Below are 23,504 nucleotides of genomic sequence, written 5' to 3' on the forward strand. Positions count from 1 at the left end.
CTTTTTTGAAAATATTGCTTTGATGGGAGCCAAAAATATGTAAAAGTTGCATATAAGCACAACAATGCAAAGCCTTCAAAAATATATGTTTTAAATATAAAGATATTACCAGTCTATTTTGGAAGATAAGACTTGTATCTAACTTTCTCAGTCATGGATGGTACATGTTTTAAATCCCTTGATGTAGCCCTTTTTGTGCATTCAGTGTTCAAGCTTTCTAACAGTTAACTGGAGAAATCTAGGTTTGTTGTACAATGTGACCCTGGTAGAGATTAATTCTGAAAGTTTGTAGTCCCTTGACTTGTAGATGTTAATATATGATAGTGTTAAAACTAGTAGACTTTTAATATTCCCTAAGAGATAGTAGCTTCAATTTACACTAGCACATTGTATTTTCATATTTGTAAGACCTTCCTGTTTTTATTATGCACACTTTAAACCAAGTCATTTTTTTCTTATGTTGAAATGTATGAGGAAATGAGATTTTTGGGAATTCTTTTTCAAGTTATAAAGAAAAAGGGCATCTATGGTATGAACCTAATTGGATCTTGACTTTTTTTTAAAGAAAGATTTATTTTTTTAAAGAAAGATTATTTATTTATTAGAGAGAGAGAGAGAGAGAGAGAGAGAGAGAGCACCAGCAATGGGAGAGGGAGAGGGAGAAACAGACTTTCTGCTAAGTGTGGAGTTGGACATGGGGCTTGATAGCAAGACCTTGGGACCATGACCTGAGCCAAAGGCAGATGTTTAACTGACTGATATACACAGGAACAACAACATTCTTCTTTTCCTTTTGAGAAATATATTATTCCTAGTTAAAATGTTGATTATGTGCTTTTAACTATTGCTTCTTAATTATGTGAGTCCATATGTGTTTTTCAAATGGTAGCTCACAGTGATATCCAGGAGCAGAGGACTGAAATATTGTTCTTCACTGTGAGACAGAGAAGACAAAGAAATGGATAGTTTGTTGAATGAAAGTTTAAGTAGTCTAAGGATGAATCAGTTAAGGCTGAAGAACCTAGATTTGGGGGAGAGTATTGGTATTAAAATATTGAGAGATTTTCCTTCCATGGTCAAAACAAGGAAACACACATTTAAGTTGTTATTGAGGCATAAAATATTATATTTAGAAAGGATCTTCTAAAACAAATTGCTCACTGTTCTCAGGGGTAGGAGATAAGTAACATGAAACACAATGGAACCACCTCATTTGTTCCCAAGGACCTACCTTTTTTGTGGTAGTTGTGCAAGGCTTACAATTCAGATCTTTAACTCTCTATGTAATGCTTTCTTATATTGCCAGGTACCTTACTGCTTATAGGTGCCTTATTCCATTCCCATTCTCTCCCACTGAGAACAACATATCCCTGGAACTCATATTTATATTCCCCCTAACCAAACTTTGTACTCTGATAGCAAAATATTCTATCTATTTTTGTGTCTTAATAGCTGACAGAATTCCCAGGATGCAAAGTGTGCTTAGAAACTGTCCACTTCCCTCATGGCAAGTGATGCAGAGCATTTTCTCATGTGCTTGTTGGCCATGTGTGTCTTCTTTGGTGAAATTATTGTCCATGTCTTTTGCCCATTTAATGATTGGATTGTTTGTTTCTTTGCTGTTGAGTTTAATAAGTTCTTTATAGATCTTTGACACTAGCCCTTTATCTGATATGTCATTTGCAAAATCACAATGAGATACCACCTCACACCAGTGAGAATGGGGAAAATTAACAAGACAAGAAGCAACAAATGTTGGAGAGGATGTGGAGAAAGGGGAACCTCTTGGACTGTTGGTGGGAATGTGAACTGGTACAGCCACTCTGGAAAACTGTGTGGAGGTTCCTCAAAGAGTTAAAAATAAAGCTACCCTATGACCCAGCAATTGCACTGCTGGGGATTTACCCCAAAGATACAGATGCAGTGAAAGACTGAGACACCTGCACTCCGATGTTTATAGCAGCATTGTGCACATAGCCAAACAGTGGAAGGAGCTTCGGTATTCATCCCAAGATGAATGGATAAAGAAGATGTTGTCTATGTATACAATAGAATGTTACTCAGCCATTAGATGACGAATACACACCATTTGCTTTAATGTGGATAGAACTGGAGGGTATTATGCTGAGTGAAGTAAGTCAATCAGAGAAGGACAAATATTATATGGTTTCATTTATATGAGGAATATAAAAAATAGTGAAAGGGATTAAAAGGAAAGGAGAGAAAATGAGTGCGAAATATCAGTGAAGGTGACAGAACATGAGAGACTCCTAACTCTGGAAAACGAACAAGGGGTAGTGGAAGGAGAGGTGGGCAGGGGGATAGGGTGACTGGGTGCTGGGCACTGAGGAGGGCACTTGACGGGATGAGCACTAGGTGTTATACTATATGTTTGCAAATTGAACTCCAATAAAAATTATACAAAAAACCAGAAACTGTCCACTTAATATGAAAACAATGTTTAGATATTATGTTTTCAAAATTTTAAATTATTATTATTGGATAATGTAATTTTCCAATCTTTAACTCATTAGCAGAGCTGTTTGTGCATACCATTAATTATGACAACCTGGATCCAAAAGATAAATGTCTAAAGCACAAGCCCACTGGGGAGGAGAATTTAAGAGTCTCTCAAATATAATGAAATTCATTACTTATTGTTGGATGAATGAGAAATCCATACAAAACCCCTCTCCTCTTGCAATGCTTATTTCGAATAACTGCCCATTTGCAGAACCAATTATGGATGAATAGTAACACTCTATCATTTAGGACTGAAATTTTACTTCCATGTCTTTGTCTCCTATAAGCTTCCTTCTATGAAAATGAGAATAAGAAGGCATTACACATTACACAACTCTACCCAAAAATTCCCTCAAATACATATTCATGATTGTAAAAGCATAGCATATTCACAGCTGTGTATTCTAAACCCTTAATTTATCACCTTAAAACCTGCCCCAAGGACCCCAGTATTTTGTTAAAATAAGATAGTATGTATGGGAAATCAAAAGGGGTCAAGAATGTTGTTATAGGAAAAGTTAGAGAAAAGGGAACTATATTATAACAAGTTTTATTAATGAAGACACAATATCCAATTTACCCAGTGTAAATTTCAACTCACAGATTTGAATTTCAGTCTATTCACCAATTATTGATTAAAAGCTCATCCTATATTATGAATGCAGAGATCCAGTTGTCCTTACTACCATCCTTTCTTCAGTAATCTCTGGATTCCTTGTTTGATCTCCTGAGTTCGCACTCCATAAACAATGGGGTTGAGGGCTGAGAAGATGACATGATGGAGGATATTGAGCAAGACTGGCACATCAGGGGAGACTTTCTTCTTCACCACAAGAGTGAGCACGAAGACCAGAAGGATAGTGCTGAAGAAGAGGATAAGGATGAAGTGAGAACCACATGTGCTCAGGGCCTTGGCCATGGCACCCTCTGCCTTCAGTCCCAGCACAGCTCGCAGTATGAGGCTGTAGGAGAGGAAGATGAGGATGAGGTCAGATCCTAGCAGTGTCCATCCTACAACAAACTGGTAAAGACGATTGATGGTGACATCATCACAGGAGAGCTTGGAGACAGACATATTGGCACAGATGCAATTCTCAATAACATTTCTCCCACAATAATTGAGTCGGGATGATAGAATTGGGATAGGCACTGTTAAAATCCCATTTCTGGCCAAAATAAAGGCAGCAGCCTTAGCTACAAATTGTTCTGTGATGATGGATGGGTACCTCAGTGGGTGGCAGATGGCCACATAGCGGTCATAGGCCATGACCATGAATGTGCAGGACTCCATGGAAAGGAAGCAATTCATGATGTACATCTGGATGAAGCAGGCATAGAAGTTGATGGACTTGAGGTCAAACCAGAAGATGGCCAGGACCTTGGGGATGACAGTGAGGCAGACAACAATGTCTAACAGGGACAGGAGGCTCAGCAGGTAGTACATGGGCTCATGCAGAGAGGCCTCCTGCTGGATGGTGACCAAGAGAACACTATTGGCCCCCATGGCCAGGATGAAGAGGAAGCTTAGGGGCAGGGACAACCAGAGCTTCCAGCTGGGAGACCTGACAAAACAATTCAGGAGGAAGTCTGAAACCTCAATGGAGATTGTACCATTTGGATGTGCTGTCATATTTTGCCAAATATTTCTACAGCGTTCTTTTTATGATCTGTAAAATTAAGATAAAAATTAGCTAGTGACTGAAGACACATGACTTTACCACAATTTGCTTCATCTGGGCGAAACTTGTTAGTTCTAGCAGGTCATCCAGACCCATGTGAATTCATCTGTTTATTCTTTGTGGTCTGCTAGTAGGACATTCCTATCACTTTAAGTAGTATAGAGGACTTAGGAAAGATGGTTTATTTATACATTTTTGATTAGTTCAAGATTTATTTTTAATGGAACTATTATGTTCTTGTAGAATGTAAAAAGAAGGGAAAAAAATGCTTCGGAATCTTTGTGACAGGTTAGTCTCTAAATTTGTCCTTATAAGGTTCTTCCTTTTTTTAATGTCCACATAGGCCACCATGTGATCATTTAACTGTAACAATATGCACAGATAAGTAGTGGAACCAGGCACAAATAGGGACTCAGATAAATGTTCCTAGTTCCCCATTCTACCTGTATTCTGAGTTTTCTTTTTTTTTTTTTTTTTAAATTAATTTTTATTGGTGTTCAATTTACGAACATACAAAAAAACACCCAGTGCTCATCCCGTCAAGTGTCCACCTCAGTGCCCGTCACCCATTCCCCTCCAACACCCGCCCTCCTCCCCCTCCACCACCCCTAGTTCGTTTCCCCGAGTTAGGAGTCTTTATGTTCTGTCTCCCTTCCTGATATTTCCCAACATTTCTTCTCCCTTCCTTTATATTCCCTTTCACTATTATTCATATTCCCCAAATGAATGAGAACATACACTGTTTGTCCTTCTCCGATTGACTTATTTCACTCAGCATAATACCCTCCAGTTCCATCCACGTTGAAGCAAATGGTGGGTATTTGTCGTTTCTAATGGCTGAGTAATATTCCATTGTTGTATTCTGAGTTTTCAAGTGGAGTCTGATTTAATTGCATTTTAAAAAATGATACCCTGGGAATCCCTGGGTGGCTCAGTGGTTTAGCACCTGCCTTCAGCCCAGGGCATGATCCTGGAGTCCCTGGATTGAGTCCCACATCAGGCTCCCTGCATGGAGCCTGCTTCTCCCTCTGCCTGTGTCTTTGCCTCTCTCTCTCTCTCTCTTTCTGTGTCTCTCATGAGTAAATAATAAAATATTTTTTAAAAAATGATACCCTGAAAATAAAGTTATTTAATTTTCATTCTGTCTAAAAATTTTAATTAGGTAGGTATGGATCCTGGCAAATAATTGCTCCTTCCCCTATACATTTGCATATCGTAGGATTCTTAACTTCTGGAAGAAACAATATTAAAAGGAGCATAAGTAATTGCCCATAGGTATGTGAGAGTGATACCTGTCATTGAAGAAGATGAAGTTTGTTTTATTTGTAATAGTGTGTGGGTGAAGAACTATCTTTAAAGTTTTCATCTGCTGTTTTTCTTTATATCATATCCTCAATATAATGATCTAGCTTCTTTTTTCTAGTAGTTTTATGCTTTGCCTTGGTAGAGTGGCCCACAAGGCATGGGATATACTGGAATTGCAGGAAGTCATGAAGACAAAAACCCATGGACAAATAAAGCTAGTCTTGAGTTGTTGACCAAAAATTTTCTCCTGTCTTGGGCACTATGTTCATTGAACTCTGCCTATCTGTTATTTTTTTCTCATTAGATACATTTACTTATAAGTTTGAAGGATAAAGTAATACTTCTTGCTCAGCTCAGACCTTGCTACAATGACCCACAGCATGTACATCCTCAGGCCACCAAATGAAAATACTCCCTTAAACTGCTTTCATCATTTAGGTTTTGTCATTTGATCTTTACTGATTGCATCTTTTGTTCCTACTCTCTGTAAAAGTTTGACATTTGGCTCTTACAAGTCAGAACACCAAATCTTACCATTTCCAAGAAGATTTTCATCTTCAGGGATGTCAGAGTATTCTTGGAAAGAATTAGGGATTCATTGAATAGAAAGAGGGAGAAACTTGAAATGACCATTGAAGGGTACAGCCACGTGGAAGAAATGGTAATTCAGACAGAAATGCTCATGGAGAAGTATAGAGGAAGAAGCAGATTTTCTTTGTCTCCTGAAGAACTTTTGGATAATTATTTCTAGCACCAGAATGAGACTTCTGAGGACAATGTAAGGGGACTATTTTATCTGTACTTTCTACTCACTGACTCTTCCTTTCTCCTATTTTCTTTGGAATGTTCTCTTACATGTTCTTCAATCTACAACTCATCCAATAAACATTGAACTATCTACTCAGCCCTAGAAGCAAAGTAGCTGAGACCATCTATGTCCTTTTTCCCCTCTCCTGTTTTAACCTTGGATTGCAGTCAGAGCTAGGCAATGACAGCAGTTGGGCTGAGGAACCAGAGCAAATGACTACTGGTTCCAGGTAGGGACAGGATGAAGAAGCCAGTGAAGTTGAAGGGCAATGATACAAGCAGAGACCCTGCAGGGCAAGCTTTTTTCTCAGGCTTCGGGATGGGCCGCAACATAGCACTATGGAAGCTCTGTTTGAAGAAGAGGAGGGATTGTTAAGGACCACCTAACTCCACAAATACAGACACAATTGTGAGACATCTCTCTCAGTATTTTTTCAGACATTAATCTGAACCAATCAGTCACAGATATCTCTTTGATCCTATGATCTGTGCATAATTTTCTATTTTTGGTGACAGTAGTTTGTAGAAATTATTTAGACTGAGCTGAAATCTGAGGAATTACTTTCTGACTGTCGTTGACCCTCAACTGGGCTCTAGGCCTTTAATTTCTGAAGCTATATAGGTTATATTTAATTCCTGTGCCATGATTCAAGCATTTGTGGGCATATTCTTTGCTCTAAAGCTAGCAAATTTTCATTTTCAGAGATGAAAACCTAGTCTGATGTCCACATAGTATACTTCCCCAGCCCCCTCTGCTTATTAATCTCCTATGGACAAATTCCTGCTTCTCTGCATTTTTGGCACCACTGAGCAAAAGATCCTAAAAGTCAAGAGGATGGCAAAAGTAAAGTCTCAGAGCACAAGTTCTCACATGGCCTTCTGACCTGAGTCAGGATGCCGTCTCTATTATCCCATTTTCAGGCTAATTTCATCAGTACTGACTCAGGAATGAAAAGGAGCACAGATCTGACTGAAGAGAAAGGTCCCTCTCCCCTGCCTCCCCAAGTTCTGGCTAATATTGGTATAGTTGCCTCTCAGGTACCCTGTAAGCAGACTTACCTACAGAGAATGTGGAGCATGGGGTACACTGATATTGGGATTCTGGTTAGTTCCTCAAGTATCTAAGGTAGTTATAACTACAGAGCCTCAGGGACTTTGTCCTCTGTGAACTTCCCATCCCTAATTCTTTGAGGCCAAGATCCTCCTGGGACAGACAGGCAGGCAGGTATAAGAAGAAAATAATGTTCTTTCTCTCTAAAAGTGAGGAGTTAATTCAGCCCCAAATTGATTGTATGTTCTGTAGGCAGTCTTCTGGATGTAGGGGTGTTACATCCATCCATCCATCCATCCATCCATCCATCCATCCATCCATCCATGTTCACGCTCCTTTGCATTTGCATGCTCAGTGACTTCCACGGGTTCAATAAGCTCATTCAGAAGTTCTCATGGGCTTCCTGCACATAATTGTTAGATATATACCTCCAAAATTATGCTATTGAGAGGATTGATGTTAACTTACTGTGACTTTTATGATGGCATCATAATAATAATGCAAGAGAACTTTAAAAAATATTCTGGAGGAAATGTAATGTGCTTTTCAGAGAGAAATTTCACAGAAATTTTATTCTCTAACAAGAGATGTTTTAAATGGGATGTATATACAACAGAATATTAGAAAACACGATTTTTCTTTTATTTTTTACTTTCATTTTGAATTTTATGTGAATTATTCACACCCCTCAAGTAATAGGAGCAAGCATCATCAGTTGTTACTTATTTTCATTAATTTTTTTGAGTGTAGTTGACACAAAATGTTCCATTAGTTTCAGGTGTGTAACATAGTGTTTCAACAAGTCTGTACATTATGCTATGGTCACCCCAAAGCTACCATCTGTCACCATACAAAGCCAATAAAATAAATAAATTTTATTTATTTATTTTATAAAATAAATAATACCAATAAAAATAAATTTATTATAAAAAAAAGAAAGTGCTTCTTTTGCTGTAGTTTCACTTCTTTTTCTTCTGTGTATATCAATATCACTCCTATTTCTGCTTTCTTCACAAAAGTAAAAAAGCAGAATTTTAAATTATGTCTTTCTAATTAATCTTAAGTATGGTTATTGAGGTAGTGTGCTTATGGGGAAGAGCTTGGATATTGAATTTATACAAATATTCTTGTTTTGTAAATCTGATGGGTTTTGTTTTGTTTTGTATTTAGAGAAAGAGTGAGCACATTGGGGGGCAGGAGGAGCAGAGGGAGAGAGAAACCCTGAGATCATGACCTGAACTGAACTCAAGATTCAGATACTTAACTGATTGAATCACCTAGGCACCTCATCTGATGTTATTCTTTGTTTTCACTTAACACTACATCTTAAACATCTCTCCATATTGCTTTGTGAAAGTCCACTTCATTCTTTTTGACCATTGTTCAATTCCTATTATGTACATTTCCCTCTTCTTTTTTTATAATAAATTTATTTTTTATTGGTGTTCAATTTGCCAACATACAGAATAACACCCAGTGCTCATCCCGTCAGGTGCCCCACTCAGTGCCCATCACCCAGTCACCCCCACCCCCTGCCCTCCTCCCCTTCCACCACCCCTAGTTCGTTTCCCAGAGTTAGGAGTCTTCATGTTCTGTCTCCCTTTCTGATATTTCCCACACATTTCTTCTCCCTTCCCTTATATTCCCTTTCACTATTATTTATATTTCCCAAATGAATGAGAACATATAATGTTTGTCCTTCTCCGACTGACTTACTTCACTCAGCATAATACCCTCCAGTTCCATCCACGTTGAAGCAAATGGTGGGTATTTGTTATTTCTAATGGCTGAGTAATATTCCATTGTATCCCTCTTTATGTAAGTAGTCAACACTCAAGTGACCTATAATTGTTACTAAAAATAATGTTGCTGTCAATATCCTTGTATGCTTCTCTTTATAGACTTAAAATGGTATATGTGGAGGATTTTTTTCAGTGGAGGATTTTTTCAGTTATAACATATAAAATTTTTCACTAGGAACTATCAAATTTCTCTCCAAATTATTTTTAAAAATCCCCCTAGAACTTCCTTAAGTTAATTTATTTTCAATTTCCTTACATCATTTAATGCTATGTTTTTTAAAAATAAAAACCTAGATGTATAGAAATTAGTATTTTATTTTATTTTTTTGTATTTTATTATTTTTAATTTGAATTTTCTTTTTTTAAATTTTCTTTTTTTCTTTTTTATTTTTTTAATAATAAATTTATTTTTTATTGGTGTTCAATTTGCCAACATACAGAATAACACCCAGTGCTCATCCCATCAAGTGCCCCCTTCAGTGCCCATCACCCAGTCACCCCCACCCCCCACCCTCCTCCCTTTCCACCACCCCTAGTTCGTTTCCCAGAGTTAGGAGTCTTCCATGTTCTGTCTCCCTTTCTGATATTTCCTACCCATTTCTTCTCCCTTCCCTTCTATTCCCTTTCACTATTATTTATATTCCCCAAATGAATGAGAACATACAATGTTTGTCCTTCTCCAATGGACTCATTTCACTCAGCATAATACCCTCCAATTCCATCCATGTTGAAGCAAATGGTGTGTATTTGTTATTTCTAATGGCTGAGTAATATTCCATTGTATACATAAACCACATCTTCTTTATCCATTCATCTTTCAATGGACACCGAGGCTCCTTCCACAGTTTGGCTGCTGTGGACATTGCCGCTAGAAACATCAGAGTGCAGGTGTCCCAGTGTTTCATTGCATCTGAATCCTTGGGGTAAATCCCCAGCAGTGCAATTGCTGGGTCGTAGGGCAGGTCTATTTTTAACTCTTTAAGGAACCTCCACACAGTTTTCCAGAGTGGCTGCACCAGTTCACATTCCCACCAACAGTGCAAGAGGGTTTGCTTTTCTCCGCATCCTCTTCAACATTTGTGGTTTCCTGCCTTGTTAATTTTCCCGATTCTCACTGGTGTGAGGTGGTATCTCATTGTGGTTTTGATTTGTATTTCCCTGATGGCAAGTGATGCAGAGCATTTTCTCATGTGCGTGTTGGCCATGTCTATGTCTTCCTCTGTGAGATTTCTGTTCATGTCTTTTGCCCATTTCATGATTGGATTGTTTGTTTCTTTGGTGTTGAATTTAATAAGTTCTTTATAGATCTTGGAAACTAGCCCTTTATCTAATGGTCCCCTGTGTATTCTCAGACCATAATGCCTTGAAATTAGAACTAAATCATAAGAAGCAGTTTGGAAGGATTTAAAACACATGGAGGTTAAGGACATCCTGCTAAAAGATGAAAGGGTCAACCAGGAAATTAAGGAAGAATTAAAAAGATTCATGGAAACTAATGAGAATGAAGATACAACCATTCAAAATCTTTGGGATGCAGCAAAAGCAGTCCTGAGGGGGAAATACATTGCAATACAAACATCCATCCAAAAAGTGGAAAGAACTCGAATACAAAAGCTAAACTTACACCTAAAGGAGCTAGAGAAAAAACAGCAAATAGATCCTACACCCAGCAGAAGAAGAGAGTTAATAAAGATTCGAGCAGAACTCAATGGAATAGAGACCAGAAGAACTGTGAATATATTTTTAAAATTCCATTTTATCTTATTTTTTCTCTTATGAGTTTTAACTATTATATTTTGGGGGCTTGCTTTCAAGATTATAGTATGATCTCTAACTATTCAGAGTTTACCTTCAAGTAGTAACACATATTTTCATATATAATGTAAAGATTTGCCATGATGTAGTTCCATTTCTTCTTTTCTGTTTTGTGCTATTATTGTCATACATCTTATAAACCACACACCAATAGACAATAATTTGTTAAATAACTTATAACAAATAGACAATAATTTTTTTGTTATAGACAATAATTTTTAAATAACTATAAATAATTTAAAAATCTTACAATTTACCCACGTACAACAAATTCTGATAGTCTTTATACCTTTCTGTATGTCTGTATTTACATTAGATAATTTTCCTTCTTCTTTTCAAACATTTTTAGTATGAGTATGTTGGTGAAAATTATTTCAACTTTTGCCTATTAAAAACATACGCCTGTTTTTGGAAAGCATTTGTAGGGAATAGAATTGTAACTTAATTTTTTTTTTCTCTTGGGATACTTGTGTGGCTCAGCAGTTTAAGAGTCTGCCTTCCGCTAGGGATGTGATCCTGGAGTCCTGGGATCGAGTCCCATATGGGGCTTCCTGCATGGAGACTGCTTCTCCATCTGCCTGTGTCTCTGCCTCTCTCTCTCTGTATCTCTCATGAATAAATACATTCTTAAAATGTTATTCTCTTTTAATCTTTTGAGATATTGCTCTATGTTTTCTTGCTTGCATTGTTTTTGATAAGAAATCTGTTGTCATACTTAATTTAGTCTCTCTTTTTTAAAGATCTTATTTATTTGATTTGTTTTCTCATTGGTTTTGTAATGACATGTAGTCAATTCCTAAGTATACATCTTTTTTTTTATAAATTTATTTTTTATTGGTGTTCAATTAGCCAACATATAGAATAACACCCAGTGCTAAGTATATATCTTATTTGAGTGTTAAACCTGTCAGTGGAATTGTTTACACTATCACTTAGATTTCTCATATGTATTCAAACCAAAGTGAGTAAAAATGTACTCCTGGTCTTACCTCTAAGCTCTCATCTTCCCCTCAGCAATATTTTATACAGTCCTCAGACCATGGAATTTTGCATAAAATATGATATCCTTCACGTTTGATGTTTAATATAAAAACTCAGAGGACAAGGATAGTGTATGAATTATATTCCTAGTAACTAGCATACGTTTAATAATTGTTTTACATTTAATAATTTATTCAACTTGGATTCAGTCATTGATTTCACAAGTATTTATGGTATCTACTGTACCTATCACAGTTTGGACACTGGAAATACAACAATGAACACATCAGGAAAAAGTTCTTGCCCTTATGCTCCTTAAATTTTAGTAAATGTAGGGCTGACTAAACAAATGAGCAAAATGCACTATCAGTAGATATGATTAGAGCAGAACAAGGAAACAGAGAAGACATTAAGGCATCATTTGTGCTTTGGCAGAATATTATTGGATGTTATTTTAAAATACTGTGAACAGGAGACCCAAGGAGGGAAGGGGCTATGTGGTCAGAGGAACAACAAGCAAAAAAGTCCCAGAGACAGTGGTTCATGTTTTTGAGAAGCTGTTAGGGAGGCAGTCCTGACTGAGGGACTGAAGGAGGAGATCAGATATGCAAGGAATTCCACCTATACAAACAAATTCCTCTCTCCTCTGGGCTTATTGATGAGTTTTAATCTAACCCTTCTACATTGATTTTACATGTTTTTGGGTTTTCCACCAGGCCTTTTTGAGTAATGGGATCAAGATTTACATATGTTAGAGTCTCATTTTCTAGTTCTGTGCTGTACATACCATAAATTTCAGTAAATATGTTTGAATGCCTGAGGGAAAGACTAAAGCATAATGGTTACTGTCAATATTTTTTAACAGTTGCTTTTTAATCTCATTTTAGTTTTCTAAAGTCAATGCACTGTCAGTAAATACCGATGCTTCCTATCAGCCACACATCTTTAAATGAGTATTTATTTTCTATCACACTGACCCTAAAAGGGATTTAATCAGGAGCAGACAAGGAGGTGTGATGCACAGTCTTCAGCATCATGGCTGGGGGAAGTAAGAGGGAAACTATACAGTTCATATCTACAGGCATGTCCAGAGAGAGGATTAGGACTGTAATTTTATCTCCAAGTCCCTGCCTTCCAATAGTGATTTTGAGTATTCGGGGTTGAGAAAAGTCAAGCTAGAACAAAATTACTTGAATCTCTCTGCTAATCTCCTCAGTAATTTCCTAATTCCCTCTTTAATCTCCTGGGTTCGTATCCCATAGACAATGGGATTGAGAGCTGCAGGAATTACATGGTGTAGGACATTAAGTAAGATGGGAATATCAGGGGAAACTTTTTTTTTTGGCAATGTGGGTAAAAACCAAAACCAGCAGGATGGTGCTAAAGAAGAGGATGAGAATGAAGTGAGAGCCGCATGTGCTCAGAGCTTTGGCAGCTGCCCCTTTGCCTTGAGTCTAAGAACAGTTTTTAGGATGAAGACATAGGAGAGGAAGATGAGGACTAGGTCAGAGCCCAGAAGAGTCCAGGCCACAATTAACTGGTATATTTTGTTAAGGAAAACATTATCACAGGAGAGCTTGGACACAGAGAGGTTGGCACAGATACAGTTCTCAATTATATTTTTTCCACAATAATGGAGCTGGGCAGAGAGGATAGGAATGAACATAGTAAGAAGTGCATTCCTCGTCAAAATAAACATAGCAGCCCTAGCTACAAATTGATCAGTGATGATGGAAGAGTACCTCAGTGGGTGGCAGATGGCCACATAGCGGTCATAGGCCATGACCATGAATGTGCAAGACTCCATGCCAAGGAAGCAATTCATGATGTACATCTGAATGAAGCAGGCAGAGAAGCTGATGGACCTGAGATCAAACCAGAAGATGGCCAGGACCTTGGGTATAACAGTCAGGCAGAGGACGATGTCCAGCAGAGAGAGGATGCTGAGCAGGTAGTACATGGGCTCATGCAGAGAGGCCTCCAGCTGGATGGTGACCAGGAGAACACCATTGGCCCCCATGGCCAGGAGGAAGAGGAAGCTTAGGGGCAGGGACAACCAGAACTTCCAGCTGGGAGACCTGCCTAAACAATTCAGGAGGAAGTCTGAAACCACAACGGAGATGGTGCCATTTTGGTGCACTGTCATGTTTTGCCAAATAGTTCTACAGTTTTCCTTTAGTGATCTGTAAAATTAGGATACAAATGAACTATTAATTCAAGACACATGGATTTAGAGCCATTTGCTTCGCTGAGCTGAAACTTGTGAGTTCTAGCAGGTCATCCAGACCCATGTGAATCCACCTGTTTATCGTTTGTGCCGTGTTCCTGGGATACTCCTATCACTTTAAGCAGTATAGAGGCCTGAAGAAATATGATTTGTTTATACATGTTGGATGATCAAAGTTTATTTTTAATAGGATTGTATTTTCTTTGCAGAAATGAAAGAGTAGGAATTACTTAGTAAAGTACTTTTTGACAGTTTTGTCCTCAAGTTTGTATGTTTTGCATATTTTCTGTTTTTTTATTCTTTAGTGACCACATAGACTACTACATGACAATTTTACATTTACAATATGCATAGATAAGTGGCATAGGCAGGCCCAAATAGGGACTCAGATATGTGTCCCTAGCTCTTCATGCCACCTCCATTCTGATTTTCTGGAAGTACTTTTGCTTTAAATACAGATTTAAAAAATGATACTCTGGTAATAAAGCTTATCAGTCTTCATGATCCCTAAATAGTCATCTAAGGAGGGACATATGGATCTCCCAAATTATCATATTCACCCCCCTCTATCTGTTTTCAGATTTGTAGGATTCTTAACAACTTTAAAAGGAGAAGAAGCAATCTATATAGCTATGTGAGAGCCATATCTGCTCTTAGATAAGGTGAAAACTCGATTGTTCTGCTTGAAATAGTGTGAGGGTGTTGAAGTCTATCTTTAAATTTTGTATGTCCCCTTTTGTATTTTATTTTCCCATCTTAAATGTAATGATCCAGGTGCATATTCCTCTGCTTCTGGGCATAGTTCAATGTTGTCATGTTCTCTTATCACTTAACCTCCTCCTCTGGCATTCTATTAGGTGCTAGGATCACAGTATTGAAAAAGAAACTGTCCTTACTCTCAGGAAGTAGAAGTAAAACCCATTCCGGGGGCAATGAGTAATAATAAGAACAAATGACAGGATGTTGCCCAAACTATGAAAAGAGTGTAGGCTTAGCTGAGTCACTGTAATGTGGGCCGTAGACTGGTGAAAAGGGATTGTAAATAAAGTGGAGTGGTCCTCTACTTTACATGAAAGGTGAAGGATTTTAACAGATGGCTGTAGGTTTGCAAAGGCAAGGTCCAGTTTTCTGGGATCCTTCAAATCATGATGTCCATTGTAGATAAATCTGTGTACATGCACCAAGTCTCTGTGGTGTTATTTTGTGGGTTTAGAAACACTTTTTCATTAGAGGTTTATGTACTTCCTTGTTTGTCATTCTTTGCTAAGTAATATAAATGGCATATTAGTTTGGGAACTTTTTTTATTTCCTGTAACTATACTCAAATATGCTAGGGCTTCATCCTGTTGAATTATTTGGCATCCAATGCGATATGTTGTAATATCACATTCCTAATGAGAGAATTTATATCTCCCAATCTTACCCACCCAGACTGTATCACATTGATCTTTTGCCTGCTTATATAGTGGGTGGGTGGGAGTCATTTCTAGGATTCCTCTGGATCTCATGAGTAATTGTATGATAATGTGTTTGCCCTATCAGTTCTATAAAAAGAAAACAAACCTCAGCCATGATACAATGAATTGTTTTGACAAGAGAATCTGATGGAGGAGAAAGAGTAGTGGAGTGGGGATAGGGTGGCAAGGAAGGAAGTTTTAATAAAACTGTGAACCCAGATCTGAACAATATTTTCATCCCTTTGGAAACACACTTCCTCTTGGAGTGGTTCAAATATACTTTTGTTTCTGTTTATGATTCTCTATTCTCCAAATGCAGTTCCAGTCCTCTCAGCTGACTCTTGTTACATTCTGTTCATTAGAGAGACCCTGTTTAGAGCTGGGGTTCGCTCTCACAGGAGGGAGGAGAGGCATTCCCTTCCAGGGCTCCTTTCTTCACTTTTGATACTCTGCCTCCCCAGGCAAGAGTTTGTGTAGCTGGAGTCAGCAAGGCATGGCTCCCTCCTGATATGTAGAAGAGATTTAATGGCTTTCCCATTCTTGTTCTCCTGGTATAATAGAATACCTCAGTAGTACCTTTGACAATTTGGGGATGAATTTTAAACATATTATTTCATTTGTGACTCATACCACTGTGAAGTAGTAGGATAAATTCACCCTTATAATAATTTATCTTTTGAAATGGCAAGTTGAGATTCAGTGTTTTTATGCATATTTACACAGTTTAATTATTAGGGTTCAGATGTGGAAGAAATAAAATTTAGATCCAAAGCCCGTGAATATATGAATATACCTGTGTTCTGGGTTACTGCAGTGATATAGCAATGGGTATCTGAACTGTCATTCTATTTTATATGTTTTTATGTTCCTCTCTTTTACCTCACCACCACCGCCCATGCACTTACAATCCTTTGGCAGTTTTCCAAAAATCTGAAATTCTCCTTTTAAACACACTTACCAGTCTGACTCCTGCTTCCACTGCTCAGAGTCCAATTTTCTTCTTTCTTTCCCTTTATTTTGTGTATCTTATTATTATTTCCCTTCGAAGTAGCCACCCAGTCTGGGTTCAATAAAGATTTTAATTCAAATTCCATAAGCACAATCTCTGATTTATTTTTCTATCACAAAACTGTATACACTCCACTCCCCACGTCAGCTTATCTTGGCTATCCTTTGCCTTGTTTGAGTGTCATACAAAGACTGGGAGATATGAAGATAAAAACCAAGGGAGAAGTCATATCCAGGCTTGATTGGTGACCAAAGGACCTTTTGTATATTCTGGGCATCATGTTTATTCAACTCTATCTTTCCCTCCCATTCTTTTTGAATACTTTCACTTGTATGTTTGAGGCATAACTAATAGCACCTGCTCAACCCAGACCTTGCCACGATGACCCTCAGCATGTACAACAGCAGGCTGTTGAATTCCAAATATTCCATCTAAAACCCACTTTCATCATTTAGGTTTTGTCATTTGTATTTGCTCATCACACCCTCTCATCCTATTCTGCCAAATTTTTACATTTAATCCTTCCAAGACACAGCCCCAAATCTCACCAACTCCAAGAAACTTTCCTTCTCCAGAGTATTCCATGTATTCTTGCACATAATTAGGGTGTTGTTGCATGGAAATAGAGGAAATGTTGAAATGACCTTTGGAAGATAGAGACTAATGGAAGAACTGGTAATTCAGACATGAATGCTCATTGAGAAGTAACGAGGAAGAGGCAGGTTTTTTTTTTGTCTCCTGAGGAACTTTGGGATAATTATTTCTAGCACTAGAATGAGACTTCTGAGGACAATGTAAGGGGATTATTTTATCTGTTCTTTCTACTCATTGACTCTTCCTCTCTCTTCTTTTCTTTGGAATGTTCTCTTACATGTTCTTCAATCTACAACTCATCCAATAAACATTGAACTATCTACTCAGTCCTAGCAACAAAGTAGCTGAGACCATCTATGTCCTTCTTCTCCTCTCCTGTTTTGACTTTGGATTGCAGTCAGAGCTAGACAATGACAGCACTTGGGCTGAGGACGTAGAGCAAATGACTACTGGTTCCAGGTAGGGACAGGATGAAGAAGCCAGTGAAGTTGAAGGGCAATGATCCAAGCCGAGACCCTGCAGGGCAAGTTTTTTCCCAGACTGCAGGATGGGCCCCAACATAGCATTATGGAAGCCCTGTTTGAAGGAGAGGAGGGGTTGATAGGGACCACCTAACTCCGTAAATTCAAACAGATTTGTGATACATCTCTCTCAAGTATCATTTTGAACAACATGGATATGAATGAACCTGTGATAGATACCTCTATGATCTGTGCATAATTTTTTGTTTTTGGTGACAGTAGCTTGTAGAAATTCTTTAGATTGAGCTGAATCTGAAGAACTACTTTTGGACTTCCACTGACCCTCACTTGTGGTCTCTATCCTCAGCATCTTGAGTTATTTAGATTAAATATAATTCCTATACAATGATTCAAGTCTTTGTGTGCAGAACCTTTGCCCTAAAGTCCCTACGTTTCAATATGTACATTTGAAAACCCCAAATGACCTAAACTAAACTACAGATGATGCACTTTTCATGCTGGCTATATCAACCCCCATTAATCTCTTACGGCTGAATTCCTGCTTTTCTAATATCTCTGGCATCACCCAGCAAAAAATCGAAAAAGGCAAGATGATGGCAAAAGGGAAGGTCCCAGAGCACAGGTTCTCACATGTGCCACCTGACTTGAGACAAGATACAGTCTCTACTACCCCATTTTCAGACTATCTCAGCCATACTGACTCAGGAATGGAAAAGTACACAAATCTGGACTGAATAGAAAGGTTCCCCCTTCTTCCTCCCAACCCCACCCCAGTGTTCTGGCTAATATTGGTATAGCTGCCTCTCAGCCACCCTCTACACAGACTCACTTACAGAGGATGTGAAGCTCGAGGTCTGCTGATATTGGAGTTCTGGTTAGTTCTTGAAGTATCTGGAGGTAGTTATAACTCCAGAGTCCAAGGGACTTTACACTCTGTGAACGTCTCCATCCCTAATTCCTTGGGCCCAGGAGGTCCTCTTAGGACTGATAAGTAGGCAAATGTGAGAAGAAAATGATTTTCTTTCTCTCTAAAAGCAAGGAGCACTGGTAATCCAGCCCTATATTGACTGTGAATTCTATAGGACTCTTGATTGATGTTGACTTATGACTTTTATGATGGCATTATAAGGATAATAATTCAAGAGAAACTTGAAACAAATATTCCTGAGAAAATGCATATTGTTTTTCAGAGAGATAATCCTATAGAAATTTTCATTGTACTAAAGATTTTTTATTTTTATCTTTTTTATTTTTTAAGATTTTATTTATTTATTTATGAGAGACACAGAGAGAGGCAGAGACACAGGCAGAAGGAGAAGCAGACTCCATGCAAGGAGCCCAGTGTGTGACTTTAACCTGGGTCTAGGATCATGCCCTGAGCCAAAGGCAGGCACTCAACCAGTTAGCCACTCAGGCATCCCCAAAGATTTTTTAAATGTGAGATACATGGAACTTTATACTAGGAAATATCGCTTTAAAAATTTTTTTAATTTCCACTCGAACTTTGTGTGAATTTTTCATATTCGCACATTATGGGAGGAAGCATCATTGGTTTCTTATTACTTTTTTATTATTATGTATTGTTTTACTTAAGTATGGTGGACACATAGTGTTGTATTAGTTTCAAATGTACAACATAGTGATTTGCCAAGTTTATACATTAGGCTGTTTTCACTAGCTAACATCTGCCACTATCCATTGCCATTAAAATATCACTGACCATATTCTCTATGCTGTGCCATCATCATCAGTTTCAATAAGACCTTCTTTGCTTTATTTATTTATTTATTTTTATTTATTTTTCTTTTTTTTAAATTTTATTTTAAGCCCCATGGTGTTATGGATGATATCATCAGGCAATTTGGTTTGAATATGTTCCATGTTGGACTGTGCAGATTACGCAACTAATGACATGCATACTCCTTGCCATGTGACACTTCACTTCTCACAAGTGGGAATTTCAAGTGACAGAGTAAGCTGTTTTGCTATCTATTTTGCAAAAAACACATCTGCCAGATAGCCAAAATTTAGTTGAGAGACTGAAATCAATTAATATTCTAATTTGTTACCTGTCAGCGTCACACTATATTATGCCAATTCAAAAGTGATAACCTTCATATAACATATGCTCCTAAAGGATTTTTTTTGCTTTAGAAATTCATTTATCTGTTAGAGAAATAGAAATAATAACAAATTAATTTATATTTAACTTTCACTTACTCTATTGGCAACACTCATTTCTTTGTTTCTCTTCATATCCATGTTTCTGTCTGCATCATATTCCTTCTACCTGAAGAGCTTCTTTTAACATACTGTTTGTAGTTCATGTCTGAAGGCAACAATTTCTTTCAGTTTTCCTTTTGCTGAACAAGTCTTGTCTCTCAAACTTTTTGAAAAATATTTTGCTTTTTTTAAATAAATTAATTTTTATTGGTGTTCAATTTACCAACATACAGAATAACACCCAGTGCTGATCCTGTCAAGTCCCCCTGCAGTGCCCGTAACCCATTAACCCCCACCCCCACCCTCCTCCCCTTCCACCACCCGTAGGTCCTTTCCCAGAGTTAGGAGTCTGCATGTTCTGTCTCCCTTTCTGATATTTCCCACACATTTCTTCTCCCTTCCCTTATATTCCCTTTCACTATTATTTATATTCCCCCAAAGAATGAGAACATATAATGTTTGTCCTTCTCCGAGTGACTTACTTCACTCAGCATAATACCCTCCAGTTCCATGCACGTTGAAGCAAATGGTGGGTATTTGTTATTTCTAATGGCTGAGTAATATTCCATTGTATACGTAAACCACATCTTCCTTATCCATTTATCTATGGATGACACCGAGGCTCCTTCCTCAGTTTGGCTATTGTGGCCATTGCTGCTATCAACATCAGGGTGAAGGTGTCCTGGCGTTTCTTTCCTTTTTTTTTTTTTTTTTTGTTCCGGCGTTTCATTGCACCTGTATCTTCTGGGTAAATCCCCAGCAGTGCAATTGCTGGGTCGTAGGGCAGGTCTATTTTTAACTCTTTGAGGAACCTCCACACAGTTTTCCAGAGTGGCTGCACCAGTTCACATTCCCAGCAACAGTATAAGAGGGTTCCCCTTTCTCCGCATCCTCTCCAACATTTGTTGTTTCCTGCCTTGTTAATTTTCCCCATTCTCACTGGTGTGAGGTGGTATCTCATTGTGGTTTTGATTTGTATTTCCCTGATGGCCAGTGATGCAGAGCATTTTCTCATGTGCATGTTGGCCATGTCTATGTCTTCCCCTGTGAGATTTCTCTTCATGTCTTTTGCCCATTTCATGATTGGATTGTTTATTTCTTTGGTGTTCAGTTTAATAAGTTCTTTATAGATCTTGGAAACTAGCCCTTTATCTGATACGTCATTCGCAAATATCTTCTCCCATTCTGTAGGTTGTCTTTTAGTTTTGTTGACTGTATCCTTTGCTGTGCAAAAGCTTCTGATCTTGATGAAGTCCCAATAGTTCATTTTTGCTTTTGTTTCTTTTGTCTTCGTGGATGTATCTTGCAAGAAGTTACTGTGGCCAAGTTCAAAAAGGGTGTTGCCTGTGTTCTCCTCTAGGACTTTTATGGAATCTTGTCTCACATTTAGATCTTTCATCCATTTTGAGTTTATCTTTGTGTATGGTGAAAGAGAGTGGTCTAGTTTCATTCTTCTGCATGTGGATGTCCAATTTTCCCAGCACCATCTATTGAAGAGACTGTCTTTCTTCCAGGGGATAGTCTTTCCTCCTTTATCGAATATTAGTTGACCGTAAAGTTGAGGGTCCACTTCTGGGTTCTCTATTCTGTTCCATTGATCTATGTGTCTGTTTTTGTGCCAGTACCACACTGTCTTGATGACCACAGCTTTGTAGTACAACCTGAAATCTGGCATTGTTTTGCCCCCAGCTATGGTTTTCTTTTTTAAAATTCCCCTGGCTATTCGGGGTCTTTTCTGATTCCACAGAAGTCTTAAAATAATTTGTTCTAACTCTCTGAAGAAAGTCCATGGTATTTTGATAGGGATTGCATTAAACGTGTAAATTGCCCTGGGTAACATTGACATTTTCACAATATTAATTCTGCCAATCCATGAGCATGGAATATTTTTCCAACGCTTTGTGTCTTCCTCAATTTCTTTCAGAAGTGTTCTATAGTTTTTAGGGTATAGATCTTTTTCCTCTTTGGTTAGGTTTATTCCTAGGTATCTTATGCTTTTGGGTGCAATTATAAATGGGATTGACTCCTTAATTTCTCTTTCTTCAGTCTCATTGTTGTTAGTGTATAGAAATGCCATTGATTTCTGGGCATTGATTTTGTATCCTGCCATGCTGCCAAATTGCTGTATGAGTTCTGGCAACCTTGGGGTGGAGGCTTTTGGTTTTTTTATGTAGAGTATCATGTCATCGGTGAAGACGGAGAGTTTACTTCTTCTTTGCCAACTTGAATGTCTTTAATGTCTTTTTGTTGTCTGATTGCTGAGGCTAGGACTTCCAGAACTATGTTGAACAGCAGTGGTGAGAGTGGACATCCCTGTCTTGTTCCTGATCTTAGGGGAAAGGCTCCCAGTGCTTCCCCATTGAGAATGATATTTGCTGTGGGCTTTTTGTAGATGGCTTTTAAGATGTTGAGGAATGTTCCCTCTATCCTTACATTCTGAAGAGTTTTGATTAGGAATGGATGCTGTATTTTGTCAAATGCTTTCTCTGCATCTAATGAGAGGATCATATGGTTCTTGGTTTTTCTATTGCTGATATGATGAATCACACTGATTGTTTATGAGGGTTGAACCAGCCTTTTGTCCTGGGGATAAATCCTACTTGGTCATGGTGAATAATTTTCTTAATGTATTGTTGGATCCTATTGGCTAGTATCTTGTTGAGAATTTTTGCATCCATGTTCATCAGGGATATTGGTCTGTAATTCTCCTTTTTGGTGGGGTCTTTGTCTGGTTTTGGAATTAAGGTGATGCTGGCCTCATAGAACGAATTTGGAAGTACTCCATCTCTCTCTATCTTTCCAAACAGCTTTAGGTATGGTTTCTTCTTTAAATGTTTGATAGAAATCCCCAGGGAAGCCATCTGGCCCTGGACTTTTGTGTCCTGGGAGGTTTTTGATGACTGCCTCACTTCCGTCCCTGGTTATTGGCCTGTTCAGGTTTTCTATTTCTTTCTGTTCCAGTTTTGGTAGTTTGTGGCTTTCCAGGAATGTGTCCATTTCTTCTAGATTGCCTCATTTATTGGCGTATAGCTGTTCATAATATGTTTTTAAAATCGTTTGTATTTCCTTGGTATTGGTAGTGATCTCTCCTTTCTCATTCATGATTTTATTAATTTGAGTCTTCTCTCTCTTCTTTTTAATAAGGCTGGCTAATGCTTTATCTATCTTATTAATTCTTTCAAGGAAGCAACTCCTGGTTTTGTTTATTTGTTCCACATTTCTTCTGATCTCGATTTCGTTGAGTTCTGCTTGAATCTTTATTAACTCTCTTCTTCTGCTGGGTGTAGGATCTATTTGCTGTTTTTTCTCTAGCTCCTTTATGTGCAAGGTTAGCTTCTGTATTTGAGTTCTTTCCAGTTTTTGAATGGATGCTTGTTTTGCGATGTATTTCCCCCTTAGGACTGCTTTTGCTGCATCCCAAATATTTTGAATGGTTGTATCTTCATTCTCATTACTTTCTATGAATCTTTTTAATTCTTACTTTATTTCCTGGTTGACCCTTTCATCTTTTACCAGGATGGTCCTTAACCTCCTTGTGTTTGAGGTCCT

General features: G+C 38.0%; 1 protein-coding gene and 1 pseudogene across 1 annotated transcript; both read right to left on the reverse strand.

The window, feature by feature from the left end:
* Positions 1 to 3,205: 3,205 nt before the first annotated feature.
* Positions 3,206 to 4,159, reverse strand: LOC112910934 (olfactory receptor 56A3-like). The gene has a single exon (XM_025987248.1). The coding sequence runs from the start codon at positions 4,151 to 4,153 to the stop codon at positions 3,206 to 3,208; it is 948 nt and encodes a 315-aa protein (XP_025843033.1). The 5' UTR covers positions 4,154 to 4,159.
* An 8,990-nt stretch (positions 4,160 to 13,149) lies between these two features.
* On the reverse strand, positions 13,150 to 14,109 carry LOC112910914 (olfactory receptor 56A3-like; annotated as a pseudogene).
* Positions 14,110 to 23,504: the final 9,395 nt, after the last annotated feature.

Source organism: Vulpes vulpes, chromosome 11 (genome assembly GCF_048418805.1).
Source record: "Vulpes vulpes isolate BD-2025 chromosome 11, VulVul3, whole genome shotgun sequence".
Classification (NCBI taxonomy): Eukaryota; Metazoa; Chordata; class Mammalia; order Carnivora; family Canidae; genus Vulpes; species Vulpes vulpes.

Coding starts and splice junctions, on each gene's coding strand:
- LOC112910934 (XM_025987248.1), bottom strand. CDS start 4,153: ATGACAGCACATCCAAATGGTACAATCTCCATTGAGGTTTCAGACTTC.